This window comes from Larimichthys crocea, chromosome III (genome assembly GCF_000972845.2).
Source record: "Larimichthys crocea isolate SSNF chromosome III, L_crocea_2.0, whole genome shotgun sequence".
NCBI classification, from domain to species: domain Eukaryota; kingdom Metazoa; phylum Chordata; class Actinopteri; family Sciaenidae; genus Larimichthys; species Larimichthys crocea.
In genome coordinates, this window is record NC_040013.1 from 27649065 (window position 1) to 27676704 (window position 27640).

A 27640-nucleotide genomic window follows, 5' to 3' on the forward strand; every position below is an offset into this window, starting at 1 on the left:
ACCTAATGGTTCAACTTGTCCAACGCCGAGCTCACTACGACAAACAAACAACAACAAACTTGTAAAAGTAAGTTTAGTTACAGTTTTTTTCCAAGTTAGGACAAGTCCAAGGGCCCACGACTGACAGGGGCCCCCAAAAATAGATAAACACCAATATAAAATGATTAAACCATCATCAGTGAGTATATATATTTCAAATATAATAATGAGATTAATTATCTCTTTGTTTTTACGTGTTTTGGGCAGTAAAAGTTAAATAAATGGTGGCTTTTAATCTTGCATCAAATAGTGAACTGCACTGCATACTGTATGCAGACTTGCATGCATGTACGAATCACCAGCAGTAAATATTGTGCTAGTACTAGTATTGAACTACAAGACGCAAAACAGTTGCAAGCCTTTAGAGTTATGTAAAGCTTTTGATGGGATAGTTAGGTCCTAGAGATGTGGTGACAACAGCTGCACAGAGGGGGCCCAATTAGATTTTTTTGTCATGGGGCCCAAAATTCCTGATGGCGTCCCTTGGCTTAACCTTCCTCCTGTTTTAGCTTTCTGTTACCATCCCTGGTGTTAACGGGTCGGTTTCGACCCATGTCTTAAATCAGCTTTAAAATACACTAAAAACAATAACCATCATCCAATTTTTTGTTATCTCTTGGTTACCTTGTTAGGCTACCTTATCCATGAAAATGTTGGGTTTAATATTTTTGGTGTGGGTCACTGGGCCTTATTTAAAAAGAAAAATCAGTATACCTATCAATTTCAATAAAAAAAAAAGAAAAAGAAACCTCAAGAGAATCATATAAATAAATAAAAGGTTGTTGTGTTACCTGCATATTACTGAACACATCTCTGAAATGAATTTGCTTGATTTATTTTTTAATTTTAAAATTAATAACTATAGTAACATGGTGTTATGGGTCAGTTTCAACCCATATATATTTTCTTCAAGAAAATGCAAAAAAAAAAAAAAAAAACTTTAATATAAACACACTGAAACACAGAACAGGTCATAACACAAAATATCGATTTGCAAGTTCAAACAAACAACAACCAGTCAAACAAATCAAACCAATTACTACTTCCAAAACTATTAGAAAGATAAATCAGAGTAAAAGTCTCTGTGTGCAAGAACATGCTTGTGTGTGTGTGATTGATTGGGAGAGGAGGTGGCTGTCAGTGTGTTGGCTGACACTGCACTTATGATTTCAATTTTGGCTCTAGTTATTACTTTATAATCTGTTTTTTATAACCAGGTCGAAACCGACCCTAACACCACAAAGGACATAATTTCAACCAGAGTTTAATTTTGTTGAAAGAGGTTCCTGACAAAGTCAGAAAGTCTTGATGCAATAAACAAATTTTAAGTGATTCTTTTATGCATTTAAAAACTAAAACGGGTGCCGACCCTAACACAAGAGGAAGGTTAAACACAATTTTGCAAACTAGGCTGGTTTTATCAAAACAATAACACAATTCACCAAACCATACACCCAAACTGAAAAATACCTCATATATCCCACAAAATGAAGCACTGCAACCAAAATCAAACTTTTGCACCAGATGACACACACTTCATTCGTGTTACAGATTCTTTACATTGGAGTGAACTAAGATATGCTCACAAAACAGTGAGGCGAAAAATACAATTGCAGAAAAAATGTCACCTGTGGTCTTTTATTGCTTACTTCCTGATTGAAGTGTTAACAATTATATAACACCTGCTTGGCCAGGTGGCACATGTAGTGGCCAATGAGCTCATGTAGTGTCATTTTAAGTGGCAGTGTTTTGAAATCGTAGACATGTGACTTTATGTCAGATTGTTGTGAACCGCGTTCAGTACACTTAAAAAGTGCCATTTCGAATTGTAAAATGTGTGCAAAGCAGAAAATGTGTTTAAAGTTTTGGAGATTTGAGATGAGGTTTTGCTCCCTGTCAGTGTCAGTTTAAATATTTGTGCTATCCATGTCATTTCAGTGTGTTAGCAACTGGAAAAAACTGTAATATAAACAACTTGATTATTATTATTTAGTTTACAGGAAATTTCTATTCTGAATGGCATGGTACACCACAAAGTTGTTAAACTCAAATTGATCTAATTACACAGTTTTTCCTGGATCTATGGTTCAAAATAATGATAAAAAAAATCTTAAGATGAAGGAAGATATAAACAACAGCAAATTTAAACCAGCTGGACATGATGAATGATTTAAATAGTGGGCAACAGAGCTGCCCACTTTAGAGAAAGGAGACACATTGGAGACTTGAAGATGAGCAAACATGAATTTTAGAGGTATTTGCAGTTAAGGGACTGCTATAGTGATGGTGTGATCCCAATTATAATCAGTTCGTATAAAGAAACCAAAATTAGAATTATATGCGCAATATATCAGACAGAGAAATATAACACAAAGTTGTTTTTCTCATAAAACACATTATTACAAAAACACACAAAAAGGGCTCATAGACCTGCTAAACGTGGAGAGATGGTGGAATGATGGGCAGACACACATGGGACCAGTTGGGGGTTCAGTACCTTGCTCAAGGGCTCCAGCTACCAGTCTACCTTCCATACTTCGATCCATGCTGGACTTGAACCGGCCACCCTCATCTATGATTATGACTACTCCTACTAGAAAAAGAATATAATATAATGAATATATTGTAATAATAATACAGTAAGTAGTAGTTTGTAGCACTTTGGATGATTTCTTAATCAGTTAAAGAAAACCTTATATCAACACACCTTTTCTGCTCTCTTCCTGTAACAGTTCACAGTTATGATGCAATATACAATGCTGTTATGTTCCAGACAGTTTGTCTTTTTTTTTTCCATTTCTTTTCTCATTTTTTTTTTTTTTTTTTTAGCAGTTAGCAGTTTGACATCTGTCTCTTGGGAGTCTCTTCTGTCAGTTAGGAAGGTTTTGTGATCCATGCACCACTGAACACATCTCTACATCCCATCTCCATACACAGCAGATACCCTCACATCCCACAGGATTAGGCATGGCTCCTCTCCTTTGACCCTCCCTGGTTCACACACACACATGCACGCACACACACACACACACACACACACACACACACATGCACGCACTCTCTCTCTCTCTCTCTCTCTCTCTGTTTCTCTACTGACTTTCATTTTCATGTTAAGTTTGACAAGAGGAGTGTGAAGGATCAGCAGGCCTAATACACCCCTCATCCCCTCCCCCCCCAGACGCATGCACATTCATATCCTGACAGCTCACAGATGTGACTGACAGGACCGTATGTGCCCATGCAACCATGCAGAGAGAAGAAGAGAAGAAGAGAACAGAACAGAACAGACTCAACCAGCAGTCACAGTTTACTGGCATTGTATCATCAACCTTTAGGGACATACAGGCGAGCTTAATGTGGAACATAACTGTCCAGTGACGGACATAACTCAGACCCACTTACATCACTCGCTCTAAAACAAATGTGACATATTGATGTCCTCCTCTAATTCTGATATGATTTGAGGGCATTCTTGTGCTCATTCGCCTCAGTCTCTCTCTCTCTGTGAGGCTGTGGGTGAAGAGAGCGGCAGCTGAGTTATGGATACATAAATGATTCTGGTGGCGTTTATACAGTTTGTCACAGTAAATCTTATGATAGCATGGGTAACATTATGCACAATAACTCACTCTGGTTATATGTCACATTAGCAGATGGTGATGCTGTTGAGCTGGTGTGTGTTTGTGTGCGTGTGTGTGTGTGTGTGTACCTCTGTTTGACGGGCAGGAGGAGAATGAAACCGCAGGGCTGTTTATCAAACTCATAGGAAGTGGGTGTTGTTGAGCGAGGACGTGTCGCACCACCACATCCTGCTGCTTGGAAGCAGCTTCAGACGGGGCAGTGTTCACACGATGTACAGTAAACAACAAATGCAGGCCAGGTGTTTTTTGTATGTGCATGTGTTTGTATGTGTGGTATGTGACCACTTTGTACTTTCAGACACTGTACACTGAAACCTATGATAATCTGGCCTGTTTTAAAAAAGAGATTGAAGGTGTCAGTTGGCCCCTGAAGATTTTTTTTTTTTTTTACACTTTTTGCATCACCCTACCTTGTTATACACACTAACTGGCAATCAGATCTGTTTTAAGCCACCACCCACAAACCATATATATCACGTCAAAATACTAATGCTAATAATAAGATCTAAAAATCTGATGGTGTGAGATCACAAGAGGAAAATGCCACTTATTGCTAAATTTTAGTCATTTATTGTTCCATTTGACATTTTATTTGCCCAATCTGATACGCTCACCGAATGTGTAAGAGAAGAATGATTCAGCACGATCGGCGTCAGCGCTGTATCATACACCTGCTGTACGTTTCTGTCTTTGTTTTACTCACAGAGTCTCAGGGGAAGTGGCAGTGTTCTGTCATCTAGGGAGTTTTCCTCTTTGTTTCTGCTTCTGACTCTCTCACACAGGCCCCCCCACACACACACATACACACACACACATCCACACATACGCACACACACACACACACACAAATGCAGCTGTATCTGACCACATGCACAGTTATAACACAACAGGATGTTGTAGGGTGGATGTTTGAGGTGTGAAGGTTCACACAAGCCGTGACAAACAATATCTGTTTCTGAGAACTAATTATTTATTACTTGTGTGTCTAATAGATGCTGTCACCCCTGATCTGTTGCTTGTTTTTTGTCAGCAGGAAACTGGGATTTGAACCCAAAGGTATGTATCTTGTGACAGTTATTGCAGCACATCAGCAGTCCACAACATGATCTACTTTGCCTATTTTACTTTTATTCTTTGCAGATGTCTGTAGTAACAACACAATAAGAAAGCAGAAGGACAAACAGAAGGACAATCATTATCTTCCTTGCTGCCGTTTGTTTACAACCAACGCAGAGATTCATCAAATTGCTGCTGTCAGTCCTGGGCTGCATTGTTAGACGCCAGAACTGTCAGTTTGAATAAATATTAGGGCAGAATTTGTTTTGTTCACCACTGTCTTCCTCCAGCATCTGAGGCATCAGCATACACCGGGCCTCGTGGAGGACTTCAAGATGAGCCCACTTGATAGCTCGGCTCATACAGAGACAACATTATGATAATGTCCCTGTAAGTAGCAGGGGGATGGGCCCAGTGTCATCTCTTCACATAGACTCAGCCAGCAGGGAGCCCACCGTCAACTGCATTTAGGGCTGTCTTTGTTGTTGTCTTAGTTCCCATCTGCGTTGTTGTTTTGTTCTGGTCTGCATCTCCTCTCAGACATTGTTATCGCTCTCATTAGGAGAATCTCTGTCTCAGTCCCAAATGGAGAACAAAGTCTTGCAATAACTCTTTCTCTCCATTTGTTTGTTTGTGTGTGTGTGTCTAGCATTGTATATGCAAGTATGTCTGCGTGTGCAAACAGCAGGTGGACCCTTAAGACTGTGCACTGTTTGCTGAGCAGCTCGGTATTAATTAATTGGTGTATGGAGCCTATATATAAATGTTATTTTATAGTGTAAAGCAGGGAAATACAAAAACATATGAAGATTACCAGTAGAAGATGTGTGCCATAATGCCATGGGTACAATGAATGTGTCTTATGCAACTGAGGGCAGCAAGGTGTTCAAGCCAACTGAAAAGTAAATGAGGGAGAAGAAAAGACCATCCTAGTTTATCTGAGTGTATCAGGAGGTGAAGATAGTCCCAGTGGTGTGATATCCAAGAAGTCATTTACTTCATTAACCCAGTCAGATCACTGAGGCCTCAGTAATCAACCTTGTCACACGTCCCATTAACTTTTCACTCCATCAGTACGGCCCTCGCTCCTTCCAACACACACTCACATATACACGAAAGCACGTTTGTTGCACGCCTCTGTATCCACAATGCACAAGTGCACGTTATACGTCACACACAATTGCGTGTTCCTTGCATGCTTTCACCGTCTCGCTCATCTCAGTGGAGACCTTTATGACCTGCACACACACACACACATACACACACATACACACTCCCTCTCCACCTCTCTCAGCTAACCCCATTACCTCTGTCAGTCCCAGGGGTCTTTCAGCTCTGATGAACCCTCTGCTGCCCTGTGAGATTAGTGGACTCCCTGAGAAAAGCCCTTCATTGATTGGACGTGAGTCTCTCCTGCTTGCAATGTCAGCTCAAGGTTAGCACATTGACTCTCAGTCAAGTGCTGTAGCTTTGTTATGAATATCAGTGTGTTATTATTATTCTAGCTCTGCTGACTCCACTGCTTATATTATTCATAAAGACAACAAACCAATTATTGACATTCACCTTCAGAATCTCTTTTCTTCCTCTCTCAGTCCATCTTCCTCTCCAGTGGTAGCACTTAAAACATTTGCCGAAGCATTTATTAATTGTTAAATCTCTTTTTTCTCCTCCGTCTTCACCTCTTCATCTTGGTCTCCTCTCTCTCCATTGATGAAACCACAGAGGAACTGTTGCCACATAAAAGCCTTAGCTTTTGGTAAAGTGGTTTCAACGAGGTTCACTTTTATGTATTGCAAATCAGGCACAGGGAAGCATTTACTTTGCGTTCCACTTGAGGGAATCTTCCAGACAAAAGGGCAGGGAGAGATGAAGGAATGGGAGCAGCTCTCAGTCTGTAATAGAGAGTTTAGATAAATGGCTGGATCAGGAAGACAGATTGATCTTTTTATGTTGAACTTGATGAACATGAATGATGCACCAGATTTCTTGTAGCGGTGAATAGAGATGAAAGGATTATCTAGATATTTAGATCATTCAGGCAGGAACGCTGCCCTGCACTGCTGTCTCTTTCCTCCCCATCATAATTCAATATTTACAGTTTAAGCTGGAAAACTGCTCCCTCTTGGCTGCCTGTATCTGGTATCCATGGCAACAGATTCGAGAACAGAGTGCCGTCTGTATGTGTCCGTGTGTGTGTGTGTGTGTGCGCGCGCGCATGTGTGTCTGTGTGTAATGTTTACTGATACACTGCAATTGATTGGTTGTTGGGGAGCAGCTGTTGACCCCTCACTCTCAGGGGTCTCTTTGTATTCTTCCACACATCCCAAATCAATAGACACACATTAATGTGAACACACACACACACCATACACACACTATTTTGGTATTCTATAATTGTGAGGTCTTAAATTATTTTAGAGTCAGATTCTATTTCTCTTTTCTAAAACCCTAAAGCCAAACCCTAAATTAAACCCAGCTGTAACTGTAGTCATTTATTGAACCTCAGAGAACTAAGACATAATTAACTTAAAAGCAAATAATAATGTTGTCATTTTAAATGTTTTTTTCTTTTTACTCAACTTACTATCATGTCAAGACATGTGGTTCTCATAAAGATAGATGTAAAATACACAAACAAACACATGCAGTAATATAATACTGGCCCCATAAGTGGAGATATTAGCAAATGGACAATAAAGTGTTGATATGAAAACACTCCCATTAAAACAGAAACTCTTGAAATACTATATATCTATATACGCACACTTACATGCACACACGCATGCACGTTACACATTTGTGAATCTAGACAATGTGCCACAGGAGGGGAAGTGAAAAGCAGAAACACCCAAACCACTGATGGTATTGCAGATTTTTAAATACAAGTTTGAAACTGTGCTGAGCACATAATCACAAATACTACCCTGGCTAATGAAATACTTCCTCGTGGGTGCTCCACACCCATACACACATACCAGGGATGAGTAACAGCGAGTAACTGTGGGGCACCAAGAGAGAAAGGTCACCTGACATCATTTGCATTGCTTGCTAATGTTAAAGGATGTTTTCCATACAGGGAAGGTCAAGGTTTGCATGGAGACACGATATAAACACAACTTCTGACAATGATGAATTAACGGAACAACTGTGGCTTGTTCGAGGTTGGTTGATGTGGGTTTTCCACTGTGCTGTAATTTGACATATTAAGGGGAAAGCACCAGCACACACAAATGCGAGCACACACACACACACACACACACACACACACACACACACACACACATGCACACACACAGATCCACACTTTAATCTCCCTTTATCCATCCACTCAGACCCACTCACACACCCACCTTGTCTTCCCTTGAATCAGATGTGTCAGCAGAGTGCGTTGTGGCAACTTTTGTCTCACTGAACACATGTTAAATTGGACTTCATTACACTGTGCCTGTCAAATAACATCATCACAAGTCATCCCAGTGGTTGTGGCTTATGGGCAAACCATTTCCTATTAAGACAAATGTGATAAACTTTATTTATAGTTTAGCCCACAGGTTTGCAAAATGTTTCATCTCAGAACTCCCCCGAGGATGTGCAATAGAGAAACATCTGATAAGATTTATGTATCTAGCTATGACTCAACACTGGTTTACATGGGTATAAAATGTAAATGAGGAGGATGAAACCGCTGATCATATTCTTTTTTATAGTTTAACTCTGTTCTCTTTGAACTGGAGGAAGCTGATCTAGCTCTCAGTGTTTCTAACAACAGGCCAGGCTAATTAGGATATTATTCATCCACTTTATGTATTTATTTTTTTTAAATGTATTAGGTTGATATCTTTGCAAGCTTATCTACTGCATTTTATCTTATATGGTCTCTTAAACTTCAACAGTATCTGAAGTTAAGTAAGGCACTTTCCTGGTTAAATAATAAGTACTAGTGGATTGTGCACATTTTTCTGGGATGTGTCTGGAATTTTACCATACCACCGATGTCTTGTACTACACTATTATCTGGTCAGTTTGGCAGCAAAGTGAGACCGACTTAAACCAAACTGACCGGGCTGAGTTGGTAGGCTCAACTGTCCTAAACAAACATCTAATATTATTTCTGTTTCTGCAATTTCAATTAAAAAAAATAAAAAATAAAAAAATAAGATTTAATATTCATAGATACACTTTATGTTGGAATAAATGTCAGTGTCATACTATAAAGGTTGTGCATGCAGTATCTAAAGTGCAAAACATTGTCTCTGTCCTTACAGCAGTGACTCAGTCAAAACAACAAACCTTTTGCCAGATGTTGTCCCCCCCCCTTTTTTTTGTTGCGTTACAGTCCCACAGGAGAAGGCCATGGGAATTAGGGGAAGGTTGCAAAAAAAAAAAGGAGACGCGCTAAGCGTGCGTGCTGCCAGGTGGAGGCGATGTCGCTCCTCCTCTCCTCTCTCCTCTCCTCTGACTGCCAGAGCTTTCAGTCTGCTGGGTGAGATCATTACCAGACACCAGGCTCCGGGACCTGACATTCACCGATCGGAAAAGCAGAGAGAGAGTGAGACACACACACACACAGAGAGAGAGAGAGAGAGCAAACCCTGATCCGATGCAACCGGCGAAGGAAAGCGACCTAAAACCACCGTCTCTCCTGCCTCGGCTCTCCAGTCTCCTGTACTGACGGCTGAACGCGCGGTCTTGTCGCTGACATTTTTTTCCCGCTGGATTTGGGCTTGTAAGTCGGATGCGGGCTTGTTTTGACTGCAGTAATAGTCCTACTCACCACCCCTCCTCCTTCACCTCCTCCTCCTCCTCCTCCCTTATACCAAACCGAGTAGCGGATTTGCAAAGGGATCTCAGCGCTGTGCAGCTCCCCGAGTGACCAGCGATCCTGCAAGGCATCGGAGACGCACTCTACACCGCCGCGTCTCTCTCCAACACCAACACCACCACCACCACCACCGCACGAGTCAATCCACCAGAGCCTCTGAAAGATCTTATTTCTGCGAGGAATTGGGAGAGAAGCGCCAAGTTTCCGATTGGATTTTTTTTTTTTTTTCCTGGTGCGGCTACCTTGCTTCTGTCATCAGATCGGCTGCAAATCCTATTTTCGCTTCTTTTTTTTTTTTTTTTTTTTTTTTTCCTCCTCTCCTCTCTTTCCAAAGCACCGTTGACGCCATTTTCCTCGGGGTTTTCTGTCAAAAAATATATATACATATATTCTGGCACCGTTTGACAGCTCCCCAGGAGGCTGTCATCCCATCCGTCGCTTGTGTAAAATGTGTCTAAATGGATTGTAAATGATCTTGATAAAATATTTACACGTTAGAGCCGAGTGTGTGACAACATTAGACATGGGTAAGTAGCCCCGGTTGACTGACCACATTCCACACCTGAATACACCTCTCCTGTAAATGTGTTAATGTTTTTATTAATTGTTATATTACTTGCAGTGTGTGTGTATGTATATCTCCTTTTCATATTTGCTTTTTGCATGCCACCTTTATAGATGTAGTTTCACAGATCATACCTGTGCTGTTTCTATCCTTTAATTGACATGAAATATGTGAAATCTCTTGCAGTCACATGCCAACAAAATCGACCAAACACACGCACATACTCCACACCACCATGCGCACATTCTGGCACGTACACACAGAATACCCCCAAACAATGCTGTACCACTCAGCCTGCATCCATTATTACTGTGTAATACCTTGGTAATTAGGTGGCAGTAAGATAAAACAGCTAATTAGGTCAATGGGATGAAGTGTCCACTACACATTGATCAAGGAGCAGCTAAACCACAGGCTGTTCACGCTCTTAGTTCAGATGTTTTTCTACTGGGGTGGACCTCCTGCATCTTCATTGACATTGATAGTCACACATCACATAGCATCACACTCAGTGACATGCATGCGGATGGTTGTTACGCCTTCAGTCTGGCTGGCATGAGTTATGTGAATGTATGGCTTTTTTTTCTGGTTGAGTTACAGAGGCTGCAGAGGGACACATGTTTCATGAAATGATGATGAAGTGCTGTGGAAGTTTCATGTTGAAGCACACTCAGTGCTGGAAGTGTGTTTCATTTCTCACTTTGACTTCATTCTACTTTATTTTTCATTTGTAGAAGCCCACACGTGCTGCAGGGATGCTAGAATACATGCAAATGTGGCTTTCACATTTTTATGTAGTGGGCTTGGTGGATGCCAGCGCTACTTCACTTTGATTGCATTTATCAATAGTTGATCGGTTTCACGTGGGTGTCAGTGTGGCCAAAAGTGATGGTCGTGCTTTGGCTGCATGTAAGGAACGTGAGGGCTGTAAGTGAATGGCAGTATGCCACTGTTATCAGCAGCCCCCAGAAACCTCAGTCACAAGCCCAACATCAGAAGATAAATAGACGAGACTGAATGAGTTAGAGAAAGTGTGGAAAAATAGTCAGGTCTCTTGGATATATGGGAATGAAGTGGAGTGGAAATGAGCACTGGATAAAAAAAACAACAACAAGGGCATGAGAAGAGAGGCAATTGTAAGAGAAGTGAGTGACTATGTGGAAAGAAATGGGGTTGAGAGATGGATAATAGAGGTGATTCAGACTCGGATGGAACCATCGATCTTGTCTTGTTAACAGGTTTGGGGGAGTGAAACTCTGGCAGCATTTTTGTGGCGTAAAAGTATGAAGCAGGCTATTAAAACCCCTATTAGGTAATGAGATGCCCATGCCACCTTTAAATTAAAGCATGAGAAATCGATTAGGTGTATCCCCTTCTGAGCTGGATACCTCGGGTCGAAATAGGATCACAGAGAGGGGGGAGGAGGGAATGTGAACGGGATCCAAGGACAAATCTAACTGTTGGCAGGCTCTCTTAACAGAATATCAGCACTGGAGCACCTTTTGGCAGAGCACACAGAAAGAGTGAGTGAGTGAGGGAGGGAGGGACGGAGGGAGGGGGGGAGAGGTAGGAGGTGGAGGGTAAAGGAAAGAGGTAGCACAGGGAAGAGGGGAGAGAACAGAGGTTGGGGGGGGAGGGTGGTGGGGGGGGGGGATGAGGTGAGGGGAAGGAGGAAGACAGTTGGGGAGAAGGGGAGGTGTTTTTGCTGACAGCCATTTTGTGGCTTCTGCTGCAGTTAAAATGGTTTAACATTCATCTGCTTCTGCGGGGTAGTTAGGTGAGGATGGTTTTTAGTGCTACCTGGCATATGGCTCATCCAGAGGAGTGTGTGCGTGTGGGACTGCACAGAATGGCTGCAAGGCCATCATTTTCTATTATAGCTGTCCCACACATGGTACTTTATGACTGTCCTTCTAGCTGCCCTATAGCTGAACACATGCTTGTGCCAGCCTTTCTGAACCGGAGAGAGAAAAGGTTTTATTATGTATTTTTATATCCAAATAGAAGAAAAAAAACGAATGCGCTCTTTGATATGGACAAGGTAAAAAGATGGCTGTGCGTACCTTACTCTGCTTTGAGGCAGAGGAGTAATAGATTTCCAGATTGGAAACTCATGCTTGCACCCACTGGATTTGGAAGTATTAGAAGGCTGGGGCCATGCCTTTTGATTTGTCTCCAACCAAAGATTGGATCATTCTAGAAACATTGGTTTACGTGATTGCCCCCTTCACTAGAGGGCTGGAATAAAAGAGAAAAGGAGATAAATGCAAAATGAAAATGGCAGACAGACAATGTTCACCATCCCTGTGAGATACTCATCTACAGCCAGGGATGGCCAAGCCTCTACTACGCTCTCACATCAAAGAAAAGGAGAAAAAAGACTCTTCACCTTGTGCAATCACACAGGCGTTCGGTGTGCTTGTGGATGTGTGAATATGTGTGTGTGTGTGTGCGCGCATCTGTCTGCATGTGTGTATGAGCTATTTGTGAGTCCACCTCAGGCAGTGGGCTGCTGGGTATGCAGCCTTAAAAGGTTGTGTTTCTGCTGCCATCCCTCTCTCTCTCTCTCTCTGTTTCTCACTCACATTCAGACTCTGTCTACCTCTGTTTTGTCTGTGCGTCTGTATCATTCACCATCTCTGTTCTGTCCATCTTTAGTCCATTATCGATGCTTTATCATAATTGTTTTTAAAGGACAAGGCAAAATGTTGGGAGGAGTGTCTCATTCACAGCCTTTCGCATCCAGCACAGGGAATGACCTTATGCTATTTGAGAGGGAAGCTGGTTAGCGCTGGTAGTTTTGAGAACATAATAAAGCTATTTATGCAGTGAGTCTGGCCTCTCACAATCACCCTGCTGTCTGAGGCTAGTCGAGGTGTGCATGTGTGTGTGTGTGTGTGTGTGTCAGTGTGTTTGTGTGTGTAAGAGAGAGAGAGAGAGGAGACAGTGAGGCTCAGGCTAGGCAAGGGAGGCCCGAGGAGGGGTCAGTCTTACATAAACTCTCAGCCTGTCTGCCAGTAACAGAGAACTAACACAGCTTAGGGCACCAAGCAGGGAGGGAGGAGGAATAGTCATGACCCAGCTAAGTAGTTTACACAGTAATGGCCCAGAATGAAGATTGTACTAATATATGACGCCATTTTGTTGTCATACTGTGTTATAGTTGTGAGGGGGCACTGACTCTTGAGAGCACCACCCAAAGTGGTTACTTTTTGATGAGTGTGTGTGTGTGATGTTGTAGTTGGCAGCTGTCTCTTTTTCCTGTCATTGTCCTCTGTCACATGACATACTGGGTGGCTTTCACACATGCCATGAGGGCGAGTCACCAAGCTGACATTAGGGACTGGGAGGTTCCTGGAGGGCCAAACATGGTCATGTGGGTACAGTATGATCAGGTCGTGACTAAGCCTGGACTCGCTATCTTTTCGTTATATTCCCCATAAAACTTTGAATACTTGAAAGAGAGACCAAAGTCACAGTGGTAGTTTTGCATGTTTTAGCCCATTAAATGCAAATTGTCTATACTGTACATTACTGCTGACCATGTTCCAAAGCATGCCATATGTTTTTCAATCAATGTTTTCTATTGATTCTAATAGGATATGAAATTCATCTTGCAGAGACTGTCCCGGGATAAGTAATCTATCAAGGTGCTGATTGATGCAACCCTTGTTGATGTATGATTGTATGCTAGTTAGTTAGTTAAAGAAGCCCTGTCATCTGGGATTTTCGACTGCTAAAAAGTATTGGGCTCAAAATCTCTGTTATCTTGAAGACAAACAATAACAGAGCAGAAAGAATAATGGGAATTTCTAGTTGTTGTTGGGAAGCTAACCTTAAAATTTCACTTTGGAAGATTTCCTGAAGGCAACAATAATTTTCAGAAATGTATTACCATGGGAGAATAATGTGACTATGACAATAAAACTAAAGCAGACTAAAGACTCCAGCAACTTTTTAAAGTTCCTTTTCATACCGCACTTAATGAATGAAAATCAATGACTTCCAGGAAGGTAGGAAATCAATCTGAAAACTTATTAGTGTGCTTTGGAAAATGGCTGGCAGTATACTGTTGGCTGTGTAGAGTATAAGCAAATTGGAGTTCATAAGCTTAAATATGTAAACCCACTGTTATGGTCCTTTTTCGTACTTAACCACCACAGGGATACCAGAACTTACATCAACAACCCTTATGAGTCAGCTTTGAAAGACTGTGGTTTCAGATTGGCAAACTTTACAGCTAAAGACAGGGTTCATAGAAATAGGCCTTTCATTTTTATTTAATCTTTAGAATGCAGAAGAAAAATATCTAACTAATGACTTTGACCTCATAGTTTGTGTGCAGTCTTACAGTTTGTCGCAATACCACCATGGATTATGGTTATTTAATCACACTGTAAGCATGGTGGTGCAATGGCATTATCTTCTCGCGGCGAGATGGTTCAAACCAGCAAGGGGTTTCTCCAGGTCTCCGGTTTCCTCTAAAGACATACAGGTTAGGCTAATTGGCGACTCCAAATTGCCCATAGGTGTGGTTGTGGAATGGTTGTCTGTCTGTGTGTCAGCCCTGTGATTGACTGGAGACCTGTACCCAGCACCATGCTAAAGGGATAAGCGGGTATAGCTGTAAGCATGTGCTGTACGGCATTATGATGGGGATCAGCTGTTAGTACAGTAGCGTGGGCTGGTACAGGCGTGTGCACAGAAAAAAACACATGGAGATAGTGTAAAATGCTGAGAGTTACCATGTCAGAGGATAATTCTATATTAGCCACCTCCGGTTGGGTAATAATACCATCTGTAGGTTTATATACTGTAAAGCTTTTGTGCTCTCGGGTCATTGTAAGTTTGCAGCAAGCAGTAGGCTTTTACTTGATTCATGTCCTCAGGTAGTGGTCTAGTCTGAGTTCACATCAGTGTAAATGGTGTCAGTCTAAACTCAGTGTGTGAGACAGCATTCCCCACTTCCAGCTCAGTCATGCCTCATGTCATATTGACTGATGGGATTCCCTGGAGCTATGTGAGAAGTGTAGTCCAGTGTTTGTTTTGGTTGCTTTCTGTTTATACGTCTGTGTGTAAGTGAGCTTGTGTAAGTGCATGTGTGTGTGTGTGCGTATTGATGTAAGTATGTAATATATATCTGTGCCTGCATGTGCAATGAAGGAAAACCTGAATCCTCTGACAAATGGCTACCACATCCTTTTCTCTAGGGAGTAGAAATAGCAGCAGGGGTGAACCAGTGTACTCAGTGACAGCAACGCTTCCATTTGTATGTGTATTTATGTGCAAGTGTATGGAGTTTTTCATGCATGTGTGTATCAATGCCACTGCATGTGTGTGTAAAACAGTTCAGACGCTGGTTTTTCCAGACCAGCTCGTAAACCACATCTGGGGAAAGAATTTAGATTCCTTCCCTCCGTCTTTCTCTGCTGCCTTCCCTTTTCCCCATGTGTGATTCCCTCCCTCCTTCCCTGCTCTGGTGAAAAGAAAAAAAAACAGAAGTCAGCTTCTTTCATTTTTTCTGTCTTGTGTCCTCAGGCTAACTTCAGCCTGGTTTTAGAGCAGAGAAGAGGAATGTCTTATTTTGCACTGATCACTTTAGTGTCTGCACGGCTCTGCTTCAGATCTGTCGTGGGGAATGGGGATGAAATGAGGGATAGAGGGAAGGAGAGAAGATTAGCAAAGAGTGATCAGAGAAGGGAGAGAGGAAAGCGAGTGTATGTCAAAATGAGTTTGTTTATGTGAGGTATAAAATGCAAATGAGAGCGTGGTAACATGCCTCCACAGCTCTGTGATGAGCTTGTGTTTGTCTCCATACATAGCAGGCAGTTAATGATGTTGATGACAGTGGACAGGCCTGTGCTGAGAGGCAGCAGTAGAATGAAGCTATGTAGATGACAGCACTCTTCTTTTCCTAATCATTTCATTCACCTGCTCTCTCCATAGATTGTCCCTGGCTTCCCTGTGTTCCTGTGGGACAATCGACCCAACCCCAGTAGCTGATTGACAACAACCAACCAGCCCGACAGACTACTGTTCTCTATCTTCCCATTGGCTGGCTGCCACAGCTTCCCCCATCCTGACTGGCTCTGGCGGGAGCGTGGATGGAGCCAAGGGATCTGGTTGGCTCGGCCCGACCCAAAGAGGCGGAGTTACAGGGAGGCAGGGTGGGGCCAAATGAAGAGGGCCAGCAAGGAGCAGCGGGCATCGGTTTGGCGCGCAGTGATGATGTGATTAACGGTGCCATCAGCGAAGGGGAGGGGCTAGAGGAGCAGGGGGAGGGGCTTCTGGAGGAGCAGGAGTTCTCCATCAAGGAAGCGAGTTTCCAGGAAGGAAGTCTAAAGCTGAAGATCCAGACCACCAAGCGCACCAAGAAGCCCCCCAAGAACCTTGAGAACTACATTTGCCCACCGGAGATCAGGATGACCATCAGACCTCCAGTTGGGGAGGGCAAAGGGGGGCGGCAGGGACGCACAGGAGGCGGGGCAGGATCAGGGCGGGGCCAGAAAGACGAAGAACGAGGACCGCCCAGGAAAAGGGTAAGGCACCATCCCTGGAAATGCTGCCGCTCGTGCGTACTTTCCATAGGTGTGCAGTATGTCTTTCATAAGTTTCACTGAGAAAACTCCCGTGGCTTCCTTCAACAACATCTCTGAACTGGCCGCTCCCTCTCTCACACTCTTACCTCTTTCTGTACCTCTCTCTCGCTCAGTAGCTCGTTTCCCTGCTTGGTTACACAGGGTCAAAGTTTGCTGGGTAATTGAAACCAGTCATGGCTAGCTGAGATCACACAGCGACACACACACACACATACACACACTCAACACACACACCCACATAGGAGCTGAGAATAGGGCTGACATAAGCAAGTGACAGCTGGTGTCTGCTCTCTCCATTTGTGGTCATATACACAGAGACCTTTCCTCTCTCCTCTCCTCTTCTCTCCTCTCCTTTAATGAAATCAACTCTTACGGGTCACGCTCCTTCTCCCCCTACCTCCCTCCCTACTCCATCACACCTTTTACACACTACACTGGTGTTTGGTGTGTGTGACACTGTGTATGTACAGGTCCTTTGGGGAATCTAGTGTTTGCAGTGTGTGTTGACCTACACAGTGGTGTGTGTGTCCAAACCTGACAGCCATCTCGATGTCATGGAGCTCGACAGGCCCAGCAGGAGCGAAGGCGTCATGTTGTCAACATGATGCTGGGCCGTGTTTTGTTCTGTTGTGCCTCAGCCATGATGTTTTAGTTTAAATTCAAGGGGCTCAAGAGGTAATAAAGCTGCATAATTGTTGTTTTACCAAAAACATTGTCTTGCATGGTCAGATGTACAATATATCGAGTCTGTCTGTGTTGAATCTGGATCTAATGCAACCCAAAAAATAATAATAATTGTGGCCTGTTCAAAATTTAAAACTATCTTGACATTTGTGCATGGCAGGCAGGAAGTTGTCTAAAATTAATAAATAAATAAATGAATAAAACTGTTTGTTTCAGACTTGCATCTTAATCGTTTTATAACGAATTACTGGATAATTTAATCTCTAAAAAAATGTTCAAATAATGAAAGGAATCCATGTTTTTGGTTGAATTGGTGACAAGTAGACAACTGGGGTTGCAAGTAGTCATCGCCTCCTTCACCACTGCTCTAAATGAATGTCTGTTGGGTTTTTCCAAAAACTGGTACATGGGGTAAAAACACAAATCTAATCTGTCACCTTGTGCTCTAAGTTTGAGCAGTGATTCAAATAGAAAATTGCAACCAAACTAGATTGAAACCTTGTAGGTGTTGCTTTGTAGTTTGCAGATCTTGACATCATCCATAGCCACGATTTCAGCTAGTCTGTCTGTAGTGTCTATTCTTACCACAAGTTAAATTATGAGTAAGTCTGACCTGCAGTCACCTTCTTGTAAATAAAGTATGGAAGGCATTTTTACTACGAAAAATGTTCAGTGTTTATATCCATCAGTGAGCTGAGTGAGCTGAACCCTGCACTCTGATGTTTGGGCAGCCATTGCTAATCCAGCGCCATCGGTCCCCATTTGGAAGCCCACTGCTTACAGGATGATTGACAGAGGTTGTCATAGTGACAGGGACAGCAAGCTGATCTCTATTGAGATTTGAGGTTTGGGGAGGGGAAGGGAGTGGAGGATGTGTTGGTGTTGATTCAGATCAGTTTCAGCCCTTCATCCCCTTCGTTCTGTCCCTCAATCACACCCCCATCCCCCTTTCCCTCTACACCCTGCTCCCCCCCCTCTACATCCTTTCCCTCCATCCACCCATCACCTGCCACCCCAAGGGTGTAATACAGGCAAGCTCACTGGAGAAGAACGGGTTAAAGAGAGAGGCTGGGTTGCTTTCTGTCTCTCTGTCTCCCTCTCATGTGTTTGTGTGTATATATGTGTGTGTGTGTGCGCGTGTGTGGTGTGTGTGTTGGGGTTAAATACTCTCTTTGTGGTGTGTGTGTGAGGCTGTGTGTCAGGAGGGGAGGCGGGAGGGGGAGCAGATGGACAGCCTCTCTGCTCTCTGCTGTATTGTGTCCACATCTACTCTTTCCCTCTTTCTCTCTTTATCTTTTATCTGTCCCTCTTTCTCTGCTTTTCCCCTCGGTCTTTTCTTCCCTCATGTCTTCCTCTTTTCACTCACTCTTTTTCACCACTCTTTTCTTCCTGTTCCTCCCGCTTTCACCCTCTGTTGTCTTGTAGCAGATGGCAGCGTGGGGCAGCAGCAACAGAGCAGAAGCCAGAGTGTGAGCAGGAGATGGGGAGAGGAGAAGGGGGTTGTGGAAAGAGGAGGAGGAGAAAGGAGGTGGGGGTCAGGCATATGGAGAGCCTGGTTAAGGGGCCCCCTCAGAGGGAGTGTGTATGTGCGTGTGGTAGTGTGATGAATAGAGGGAGTGGGGGCGACAGGATACAATAGATGCCTATTAAGACAGAGATTTGACTCTAATAGACAGAGAAGGGGAGAGACAGGCAGACAGATAAGTAGGCAAACATGTAGAACGGCGCAAAGAAAGACATGGAAATGGCGCTTTTTCTTCTATTTCTTTGTAGCAGCATAAGAAACTGCTGTCAAAACTTTGTTCTGCTTCTCCAACTTATACTAAAATTAGACTTTCAGTTTAAATGTGGTGAATTTGGCATGCTCCTGTTAAGAAATATTAGCAGCATGAACAGGAATAAACATTAAAAAGATGCAAGTAGGAGTTGTAAATATAAATGTTTGCAGCTGACTAATTCAACACCGGAGGCAAAGGCAGAGAAAACATATGAATTTAAAGCTCACCCTTTATTTACTACATGTAGTGCGCTATATTTACCCCCCCAAATTCTGTACAGTGTACAATGTGTGCAGCATGTAGTGCACGCAGTAATTCCCACAATGAAAAGAAATCAGTAATGTCCCTGACAGTGTAATGAGTTTATAGATGTCATGTGACTCCATAGCTGTCAGCGATACACAAAATGATTCATAAGTGTCTAAAATCTCAATCTACTGCTCACTGTCTATTAGGGAACGAGCGAGTGGTTTTAGATACACACATACTGAAGAGATGTTAAAATATGTATTTTCCCAGAATGTCACCCTTCTATCATCTTCATAGCAGGCATCCATAACCGGGAGGGTCAATGAGCAGGCGCCTTGTGTCAGAGGACAGACCCACACACACACATAAACGGGATATGATGGGCTCCCCTTCTCTGTCTCCAGCTGACATCACACACATGCTGAACGTCCCCTCACACACAGCTCTTTGTCTGGCCACGCTGTGTGTGTTTGGAAGATGAATGTGTGTGTTGTAACGGATTGGGTCCTGGGTCAACCACTGCATCACTCCTCCAGACACACATGCACACACACACACACATAGACACACACAGTTATTGGTCCAATGCCTACACATGGGGGAGCATACGCTAAGCAAGCTAAAATACATTCACATTCTGTATCTCTCTTACTCACACACACACACACACATAGACAAACACACACTCACAAATCATGTTGAGCAGTGATTGCAGTTAGAGAGAGTGTTTTCCTGGTTATCTGTCCAGTTCTCTGGACGTGCCAAATGTGGCTCTTAATCCATTTCACTATCTGTGGGGAGAGATAAGCCAGAGCTTTTCCAGGAGTCCAGGCCAGGCTTGTGTGTTGCTGTTGTTGTATGTGTGTATTAGTGTGTCTATGCGAAACCCTGACACTAGACACACACTTATCTTGTCTTGACAGCCCCTCTGCTTGGTGGTCCCCCTGGCTGTGTGTGTGTGTTGCTGCCTGGTGGTCTCCCAGTAGTGTTTGGGATTATTATGTGTTAGTCAAGTGCATTCACAAGGAAATTAATGCTGCCACAGTTGCCACGCCAAGTGTGTGTGCATGCGATGCGTGCACATGCGTGTGTGTGAAATGGTTAGCCTTTTGATGTGAGCTTTTTTATCCCAGGCTGAGATGGCGGTTGGTGACCTGAGGGACTTGATGAGCTCATAAAATAGGAGCGTGTATGTGTGTGTGTGTGTGTGACTGTGTGTGTGTGTGTCAGCTTGTGTGTATGTGTGCGAAGCGTTACCCACAGAGAGCAATTCTTGTCTGATTTATGAATGTGTATGAACATGAAATGATCACCGCTCTAATATGGCCTGACCAAACTGTCATATTGGACTTTTTTTGGTGTCTGTCATTTTGGTGGAACTAAGCAGGCTTTTATTTTGGTGTGTGTGTGTGTGTGTGTTTGTCCTCAGTGTGTAGAGAGTAAGAGCTGGGAATGCTTTAAGGGGCGTTTCCCTGTGGTTGATGGGGGATGGGACATGTGCATGTGTGTGTTTGTGTGTGTGTGTGTGTGTGTGTGTCTGTGTGCTTGCATGCTGGGGAGGGGTGAGTGATTTAGCACCGCTGAAACACCAGCTGTCCATCTGTGTCTGACCCCCATACACACCCTGTACACACTTGAAACACACACCGACACCCACACTGACACACACACACACACATCCTTGCATCTAACCTCTGATCTGCTCTTGAGTATCTCTCAAACCTGAAGAAAGTCCAGACATAACACAATCTGTTCATCTGTCTTTCTCCCACCAAACACACACTTGTACACAAAAACATACACACACTTTACATTACACTAGACAAGAAGGCTCCCTAATCAGCTCTGCAGTAGTGCTGGTGCTGCAGTGTATCCACAATGAATGACTCTGCAAGGTCACTCCTAGTGAGCACACACACACACACACACACACACACACACACACACACACAACCAGACACACACATCCACACAAAGGAACACTGGAGGCTGGCTGAAGAAGAGATGAACTTTGACCCTGCCGGACATTCAAAAGTCGAGGTGATAGCTGGACTCCACAGTTGTGTGTGTCTCCATGTGTGTGTGCGTGCTGAATTGTTTGTTTGTGCGAGTGGGTCAGGGTTGAGACAACTGGAGTCTGGCCTTTGCTTGCTTACCCTTAGGGCTGGATTTGGTGTGTGTGTGTGTGTGTGTGTATGTGTGTGTGTGCATGTGTGTGTTTGTGCTGACCATTTGGTTGGAACTGTAGCTAATTTCTCAATCAGGCACACACATACCATCTTCTCAATCTGTCCCAAAGGTCAAGCCCTATTCATTCACTATTGTGTCCAGTCCCAGTGGGTTGCTGTTCCTCTTCAGGCAGATGCAGGCGGACTATAATAGCTGGTCTAGCTCAAGTTACATTTTAATGAAGACCTGAGGCAGCTACTTGCACTTAAAGAAATGCCAATGACTCAGTCGGGGGGCAGCTACCAATGAACATGAAGGCAACAAATAAATAATAAAAGTCTTGTTTCAGCTTTGAAGCATCACAATAAGCAGTCATTCTTAAAATGACTACAAAACAGACTCTGTGTAGTAACAAGTCACCCTTCAGCTAAAAAGAAAACAACAAAAGGAAAACCTAAGTGGTCATGGTTTTGATATGGGAACATCAATATAAGTGTAGTCTCTATAAAAAAAACATATACAGGCCTGAATATGGTTTTTGGACAGCGGTTGACTCTGACTCACATAACTGTGGGATTATCTGGAGGGCGGCCATGTTTGATGTCCTCTGCGGTCACGGATGATGTTGAGTCACAGCATCATGTGTTCCTGGTGGCCGCTTTGTTAGTGTGGCTCCATCATGCCTCTGCCTCTGTGGTTAGTCAGTGTGCGTGTGTGCATGCATGTGCCTGTGTGTGTGTGTGTGTGTGTGTGTGTGTGCCTGTGTGCCTGTGTGCGTGCATGTGGTTTTTTTAGAGAAGGTCCAGCAGGGATAGAGGGTGATGTTTAGTGCAGGGAGGGGAGAAAAGGGGATGATGGGAGTCAAAGGAAAGGAGAAGCAGGGGCAGAGTATTGACTTTCACTGTGTCTCACTTGAAGCGTAAGTGTGTTTGTCAGTGAAATCTGATGGCCCCATCAGCTGTCTGGGACATGCCTGACAGAAGGGGTGTGTGTGTGTGTGTGTGTGTTTCTGTGTGTGTGTCTGAAACCAAGAGAGATGACAGTGTAGATGTGGTGTCCAACACTCCTCTTAGAAACATCTCAAGTTTTCAAGCTTTTTATTGGCATGACTGATGTATAGGACAACATTTTAAAATCATGTTTGTCTGGACACACAAACACCAATATGTGGTAAGAAACATCATACAAATTGTTAAAAGGCCTCTAAGCCTAGGCTTTTCAGACATTGTGTGTTTGTGTGTGTCATTCTGCCCAGCTCTCTGCTGCTTTTTTTTATGTCTTTGTATCGGGCTTTGTAAAATAATCTGTCTGTAGTTCTGCTGTTTATTTATGCTCATTGTCTCTTAAGTATGGATGCGGACATGAATAAATGATATAAATGTGTCTGTCTGTCCTTCTGTCTGTGTGTCTGTCCCTCGGGGCGGCTCAGACTAAACAAACAGCTGTGTTTATGAAGCCGGGAAGAGCCACAAGGGTCTTCTGTTTAGTGGTCCATTTCAGCACACACACATATGCTCACATGCACACTCGCCGAATACCCGGCGCTCCTCATCTTTTACCTGCCCTGTTCTGTTGCATTTTTGCCCCCTTGTGTTTTCTGCCCGGCTCAGTCTCTCTCCCTCTCTCTCTCTCTCTTTCCCTCCCTCTCTTTCTCTTGGCCCCCTTTGCTCAGTGTAATGCTCGCTTGCTCGCTCTCAGACCGAGAGGAATGCCACTCCGTGTGACCTCTCACCTACAACAAGGAGGGGTGCCGGTTTTGACAAGGGAGCGAGGGGGCAGCTGCAGTCATGTGCCCGGGCGTGGAAGGAAACACACACAGACACATGCACATAGGCTGAGGTTGTTAACTAAAATAAACCCACTCTAATTCTAGCATAGTTGTGTTTGCACTGATGCAGCATTGGATGTGGTGCACTGCTTCTCCCGCTTCTTTTTCTGACTCTGAGAAAGTGTAGGATGCTACGCTTTGGTTCGTGTGTGTCTCTGTGGGTGTATGTGAACGTGCGAGTGGAGTGCAGCCTCATACAAAGGCGTTATTGTTGGTGCGAGGGGGCCTGAGGGGAGGCGGGCAGTCTGATTGGTTAAGACTATTGTGTCTCACTTTGCCCATTCTCCCTGTCACTGAGGATGTCATTACAGTGGCCCTCTAACTCTCTCACTCTTGCAAGCTGGGGGATTATCTGAGGACTGGAGACATTCACAGAAATATGTAGACTAAGCAATGAAGGTGTTACTTTACAAGCTTTAAACTTGGAGTGCAGACTCTAGAGTCATCCTTCTAAACATAGTCTTCTGTCTGTCAGCAACTGTTTGTAAGCATCACTTGCTGGAACAATTTGCTCTCCAGTAGTGCTGCAAATAATGGTTCAGTTTAATTATTCTGTTGATTAGTAGGGAAAATGTCCATCTCAAGGTAACACCTTCAGATGTGTTCACATATTAATGAAATCACTGAACGATCAAGATTGTTCCTGTGGAGTGGTTTAAAATGATATACATCCACAGTTCGAGTCCCGCAGGTGACCTTTGCTGCATATGATTTCCTCTCTTTAAAGGCCTGTCCACATTAAGAACAATAACTATAACAATAAAGATGTGAGCATTCATACTGATGAACGATAACGTTCCGTAAACAAGTGGCCCCCAAGCATGTGTTACCTGTTCCAGCTGTGCAGGCAGATTAGGAAAATGGATGAAAATAATGACCAGCCTACTTCATCAATTATGAACAAGGACCTTTACTGTGAAAAGGGTTTTCCTATCAGTACGTTTTAATGTTTTTAGCACATGTACTTAGTAATAGGTTCTATTGTTGGAAAGTGTTTTTGTTTTTTTTAGTTTGTGCTTGACAGAGCCTACTTTGACAGCCACGAGGGGTTCATTCTTTTCAATTATCATTAGGCTACCTGAGTAAAAGCTAGATATCCTAATAGTTATTTGTAATCATCTCCAAATCTCTCTCAAAAATAATAATAATAATAATAAGGAGAAGAAAAAACTGATTCTGAGGGTGACCTAAGTTAGAACAGTTTCTAAAACAATATATTTATAGTGGTGTGGACAGCCCCTCATTTCACTTTAGGTCTCATATAGTAAAAAAAAAATTAATGAAATGAAATGTTAAGTTAATTCAACTTAATTTTCTGATAATTCATCAATTTCAGCAGCACAATTCAGTCTTATTAAGTCTTTTCTTTGCTATTTTCATTTGTCATATAACAGGACATAAGGTGGTAATGCGGGAGCGGTGACCTCTATGATGCTTACTTAAACGCCATCCAAATGTGTACAGAAACACACAGGTGACGTGGTTATTTCTTCCCGCGCACTGCCTCAATAACAATGCAATTGTTGCATTATTGTTTAACAACTAATCAGCGAGCGAGGCTTCACTCTTACACACCACTGTTTGCCAGAGAGGAAGTGTTTAATCTCTGCACAGCTTCTGTCTTGAATTACCCATCATTCCGCACAGGAAGTCATCCCTTAGGATTTAGAGCAGCTCATTGGCTGTTAATTGTTTCCTGTTGTACAGAAGTGGCATGATTGGGTCATATGGTGCACAGAGTACGGTGAACAACGCGCCCCTTTGGTTTCGTACTGTGTGTTGTGCACGTGTATGTATGGGTGTGTAATTTACTCTACCCAATAAACGTTTTGATTAAATGGCGTTCTGTCTATTCATGAAGCTCTCCAGCCTGTATTAGAGCTTATGCTTTCACATATATTCAGAGAAAGTGTGTGTGTGTGTGTGTGTGTGTGTGTGTGTGTGTGTGTGTGTGTGTGTGTGAGGCAAGCCTCTGTGCTTGTGTTTCTTTGTGTCGAGCATGTTGCTGACAGAAATGCATAATGCTGTCACTGGAGGTTCAGCCACGTCCATGAAAGGAGCAATAATCGCTGTAATAATCGCTATAAAAAAAATCTTTTAATGTGGTTCTTGGCGCTATTCACAAGCAGGACACACGTACCCACACACACACACACACACACACACCATTAATGCTAATAGCGGGGATTAGATGTATACTTTGTGTAGCATGTAAATGTGCCTGTCATTACTGAGCGGGTGAAAACCTCCAATTGCACCGTAATAATATGCTACGGTTCAGCCAATCACAGGCTTTTGTTCAGATTGAGTCATCTACGTCTGAGCGTGTCTGAGGAGACTGAGGTGACAAGGAGACTCTTGGGTGTTTTGCTGCTATCTTTAGGAGCACTCCAATCTGAAGGATTACTGCTGTGGACGTAGGAGGGAACGTTTTACTTGAGACCTACTGCTGTGCATTAAATCTGGCTTCTGCTTTACAGTTAGCTAAAGGACAAATGTACTGTAGATTGGATGCTTGATCGTGCTCAGCGGGGAGAGTACATAACAGCATGTAGAAAAGAGTTCTTGGCCCAAATAATCGAGCCCCCTTTTTTTTTTTTTTTTTTTTTTTGTTGCTAAACTGTAGCTGAAGGCTGAACACATAGTTTTAGAATTGCAGCATTAGTCCAAGAGTGGAAGTTTTGAATGGAGCCCAATTTCCAGACTTTCCCACCCAACTTTCCCAGAAGATGCATTGGCTGGCACAGATGCCACCAGATCTGAGATAGTAAAGCATGCTGAGTGAAAATAGACACACATACACACATTCACACAATTTTAGGCAGTAGGCCTGATCCCAGTGATCCACAAACTGTCCCACCTTGACACCCCCTCCTCTTTCCTCCTCCTTCTCCTCCCTCTTTTCTCTCCCCTGCTGTGGGTCTCCTCAGGCGCATGAATGGAAGTCTTTATTCCCGGGAGAACTGGTGGGAAGAACGAGAGAACGAGAAACAGGGATGAGGGGGTTGGCAGGGAGGGAGGTTGGAGGGGGGCTGGGGGTGGCGGGGGGAGGTCTGTGAGAGTGGCCACAAGATCAACACAGTGCCTCTTTTCTCCTCCATCGCTTTTCCCTCCTTTTCTCTGCAGCCTCCCCTCCTCCTCCTCCTCCCTCCCTCTCCTTCTACCCCGTTTTAAGTGCTGTGGACACAAAGCCGTGTTAGTATTCATGGTGTTTGTTTGCAGAGGAGCAGTGTGTGTCTATGTGTGTGTGTGTCTATGTGTGTGTGTGTGTGTGTGTGTGTGCGCGCGCGCAGAGCTGTCAGAAACACAGATCACAGCGAAGCAGCAGTCTGAATGGAGCTGGAGAGACGGGGGGGAGAAGGGGTAGTTCCCACAGGGGGAGAATGGTCAGCTCCAGAAAAGAGAAAAGAAGAAGAAAAGGAGGGATGAGATGAGGGGAGGAGGTGGAGGGGGGAGGCAGTGCACAAGGCCATAGGGGCAGAGGGAGACAGCATGGTGTCAAAGCCAAGGAGAGAGAGTGTGACCAGGAGAGAGAGAGAGAGGGGAAAAAGAGAGGATCATATCAATCATAAGGTTTTCAGAGTTGTTAACGGGTCTAGGCACCTCTCTTCTTGTTTTTCTGCTGGTCCTCTTCTTCCCTCCCTCTCCGCCGCTCTCATTCTTTCAGTAACCCCCTCCTCCCTCCTCATTTCTCCCTCTCTCTCCCTCTCTCTCTTTGTGTGTCTGCCTGGACAGCTGCCCAGTTCCATACACAGGGAAAAATGAAACACTCTAACCACCGGGCGTGCAGCCAAATAAAAGGCTGCGAAAAACTATTTGAAGGGCAGCGTGTTTGTGTGTGTGTGTGTGTGTGTGTCTGTGTTTGCGTGCATAGACTTTGTGTATATGTTTGCTGGTGTATATGTGTGCTGGGTTGTGAGATTTGGGTGTGCCTGTTTAGGGTGTTCTTTCCCAGTATAATGGTGCAGCCAGGGTGCTCTATGTGTGTGTGTGTGTGTGTGTGTGTGTGTGTGTGTGTGTGTGTGTGTGTGTGTGTGTGTGTGAGGGAGAAGTTCCAGTCAGTTTATTCAACAGTGGAAAACGAGAGGCTGCAGGAGAGGAGAGGAAAGGAAAGGACAGGAGGGGCTGTCACATACCTCCTCTCACGTCAAACTGAAGGAGAAAAGAGTAGAAATTTTAACTGCCTGCCGAGTGTGAATGTTACATT

At 43.6% G+C, this 27640-nt stretch overlaps 1 protein-coding gene across 1 annotated transcript in view; it reads left to right on the top strand.

Annotated features, from left to right (window-relative positions):
* Positions 1 to 9151: 9151 nt before the first annotated feature.
* Positions 9152 to 27640, top strand: part of setbp1 (SET binding protein 1) — a 34935-nt gene continuing 16446 nt past the window's right edge. Inside the window, exons 1-2 of the mRNA XM_019254916.2 lie at positions 9152 to 10088; positions 16073 to 16665. Of these exons, the coding sequence (XP_019110461.1) occupies positions 16231 to 16665 (435 nt within the window). The 5' untranslated portion in view covers positions 9152 to 10088; positions 16073 to 16230. The remainder of the gene's footprint in view (positions 10089 to 16072; positions 16666 to 27640) is intronic.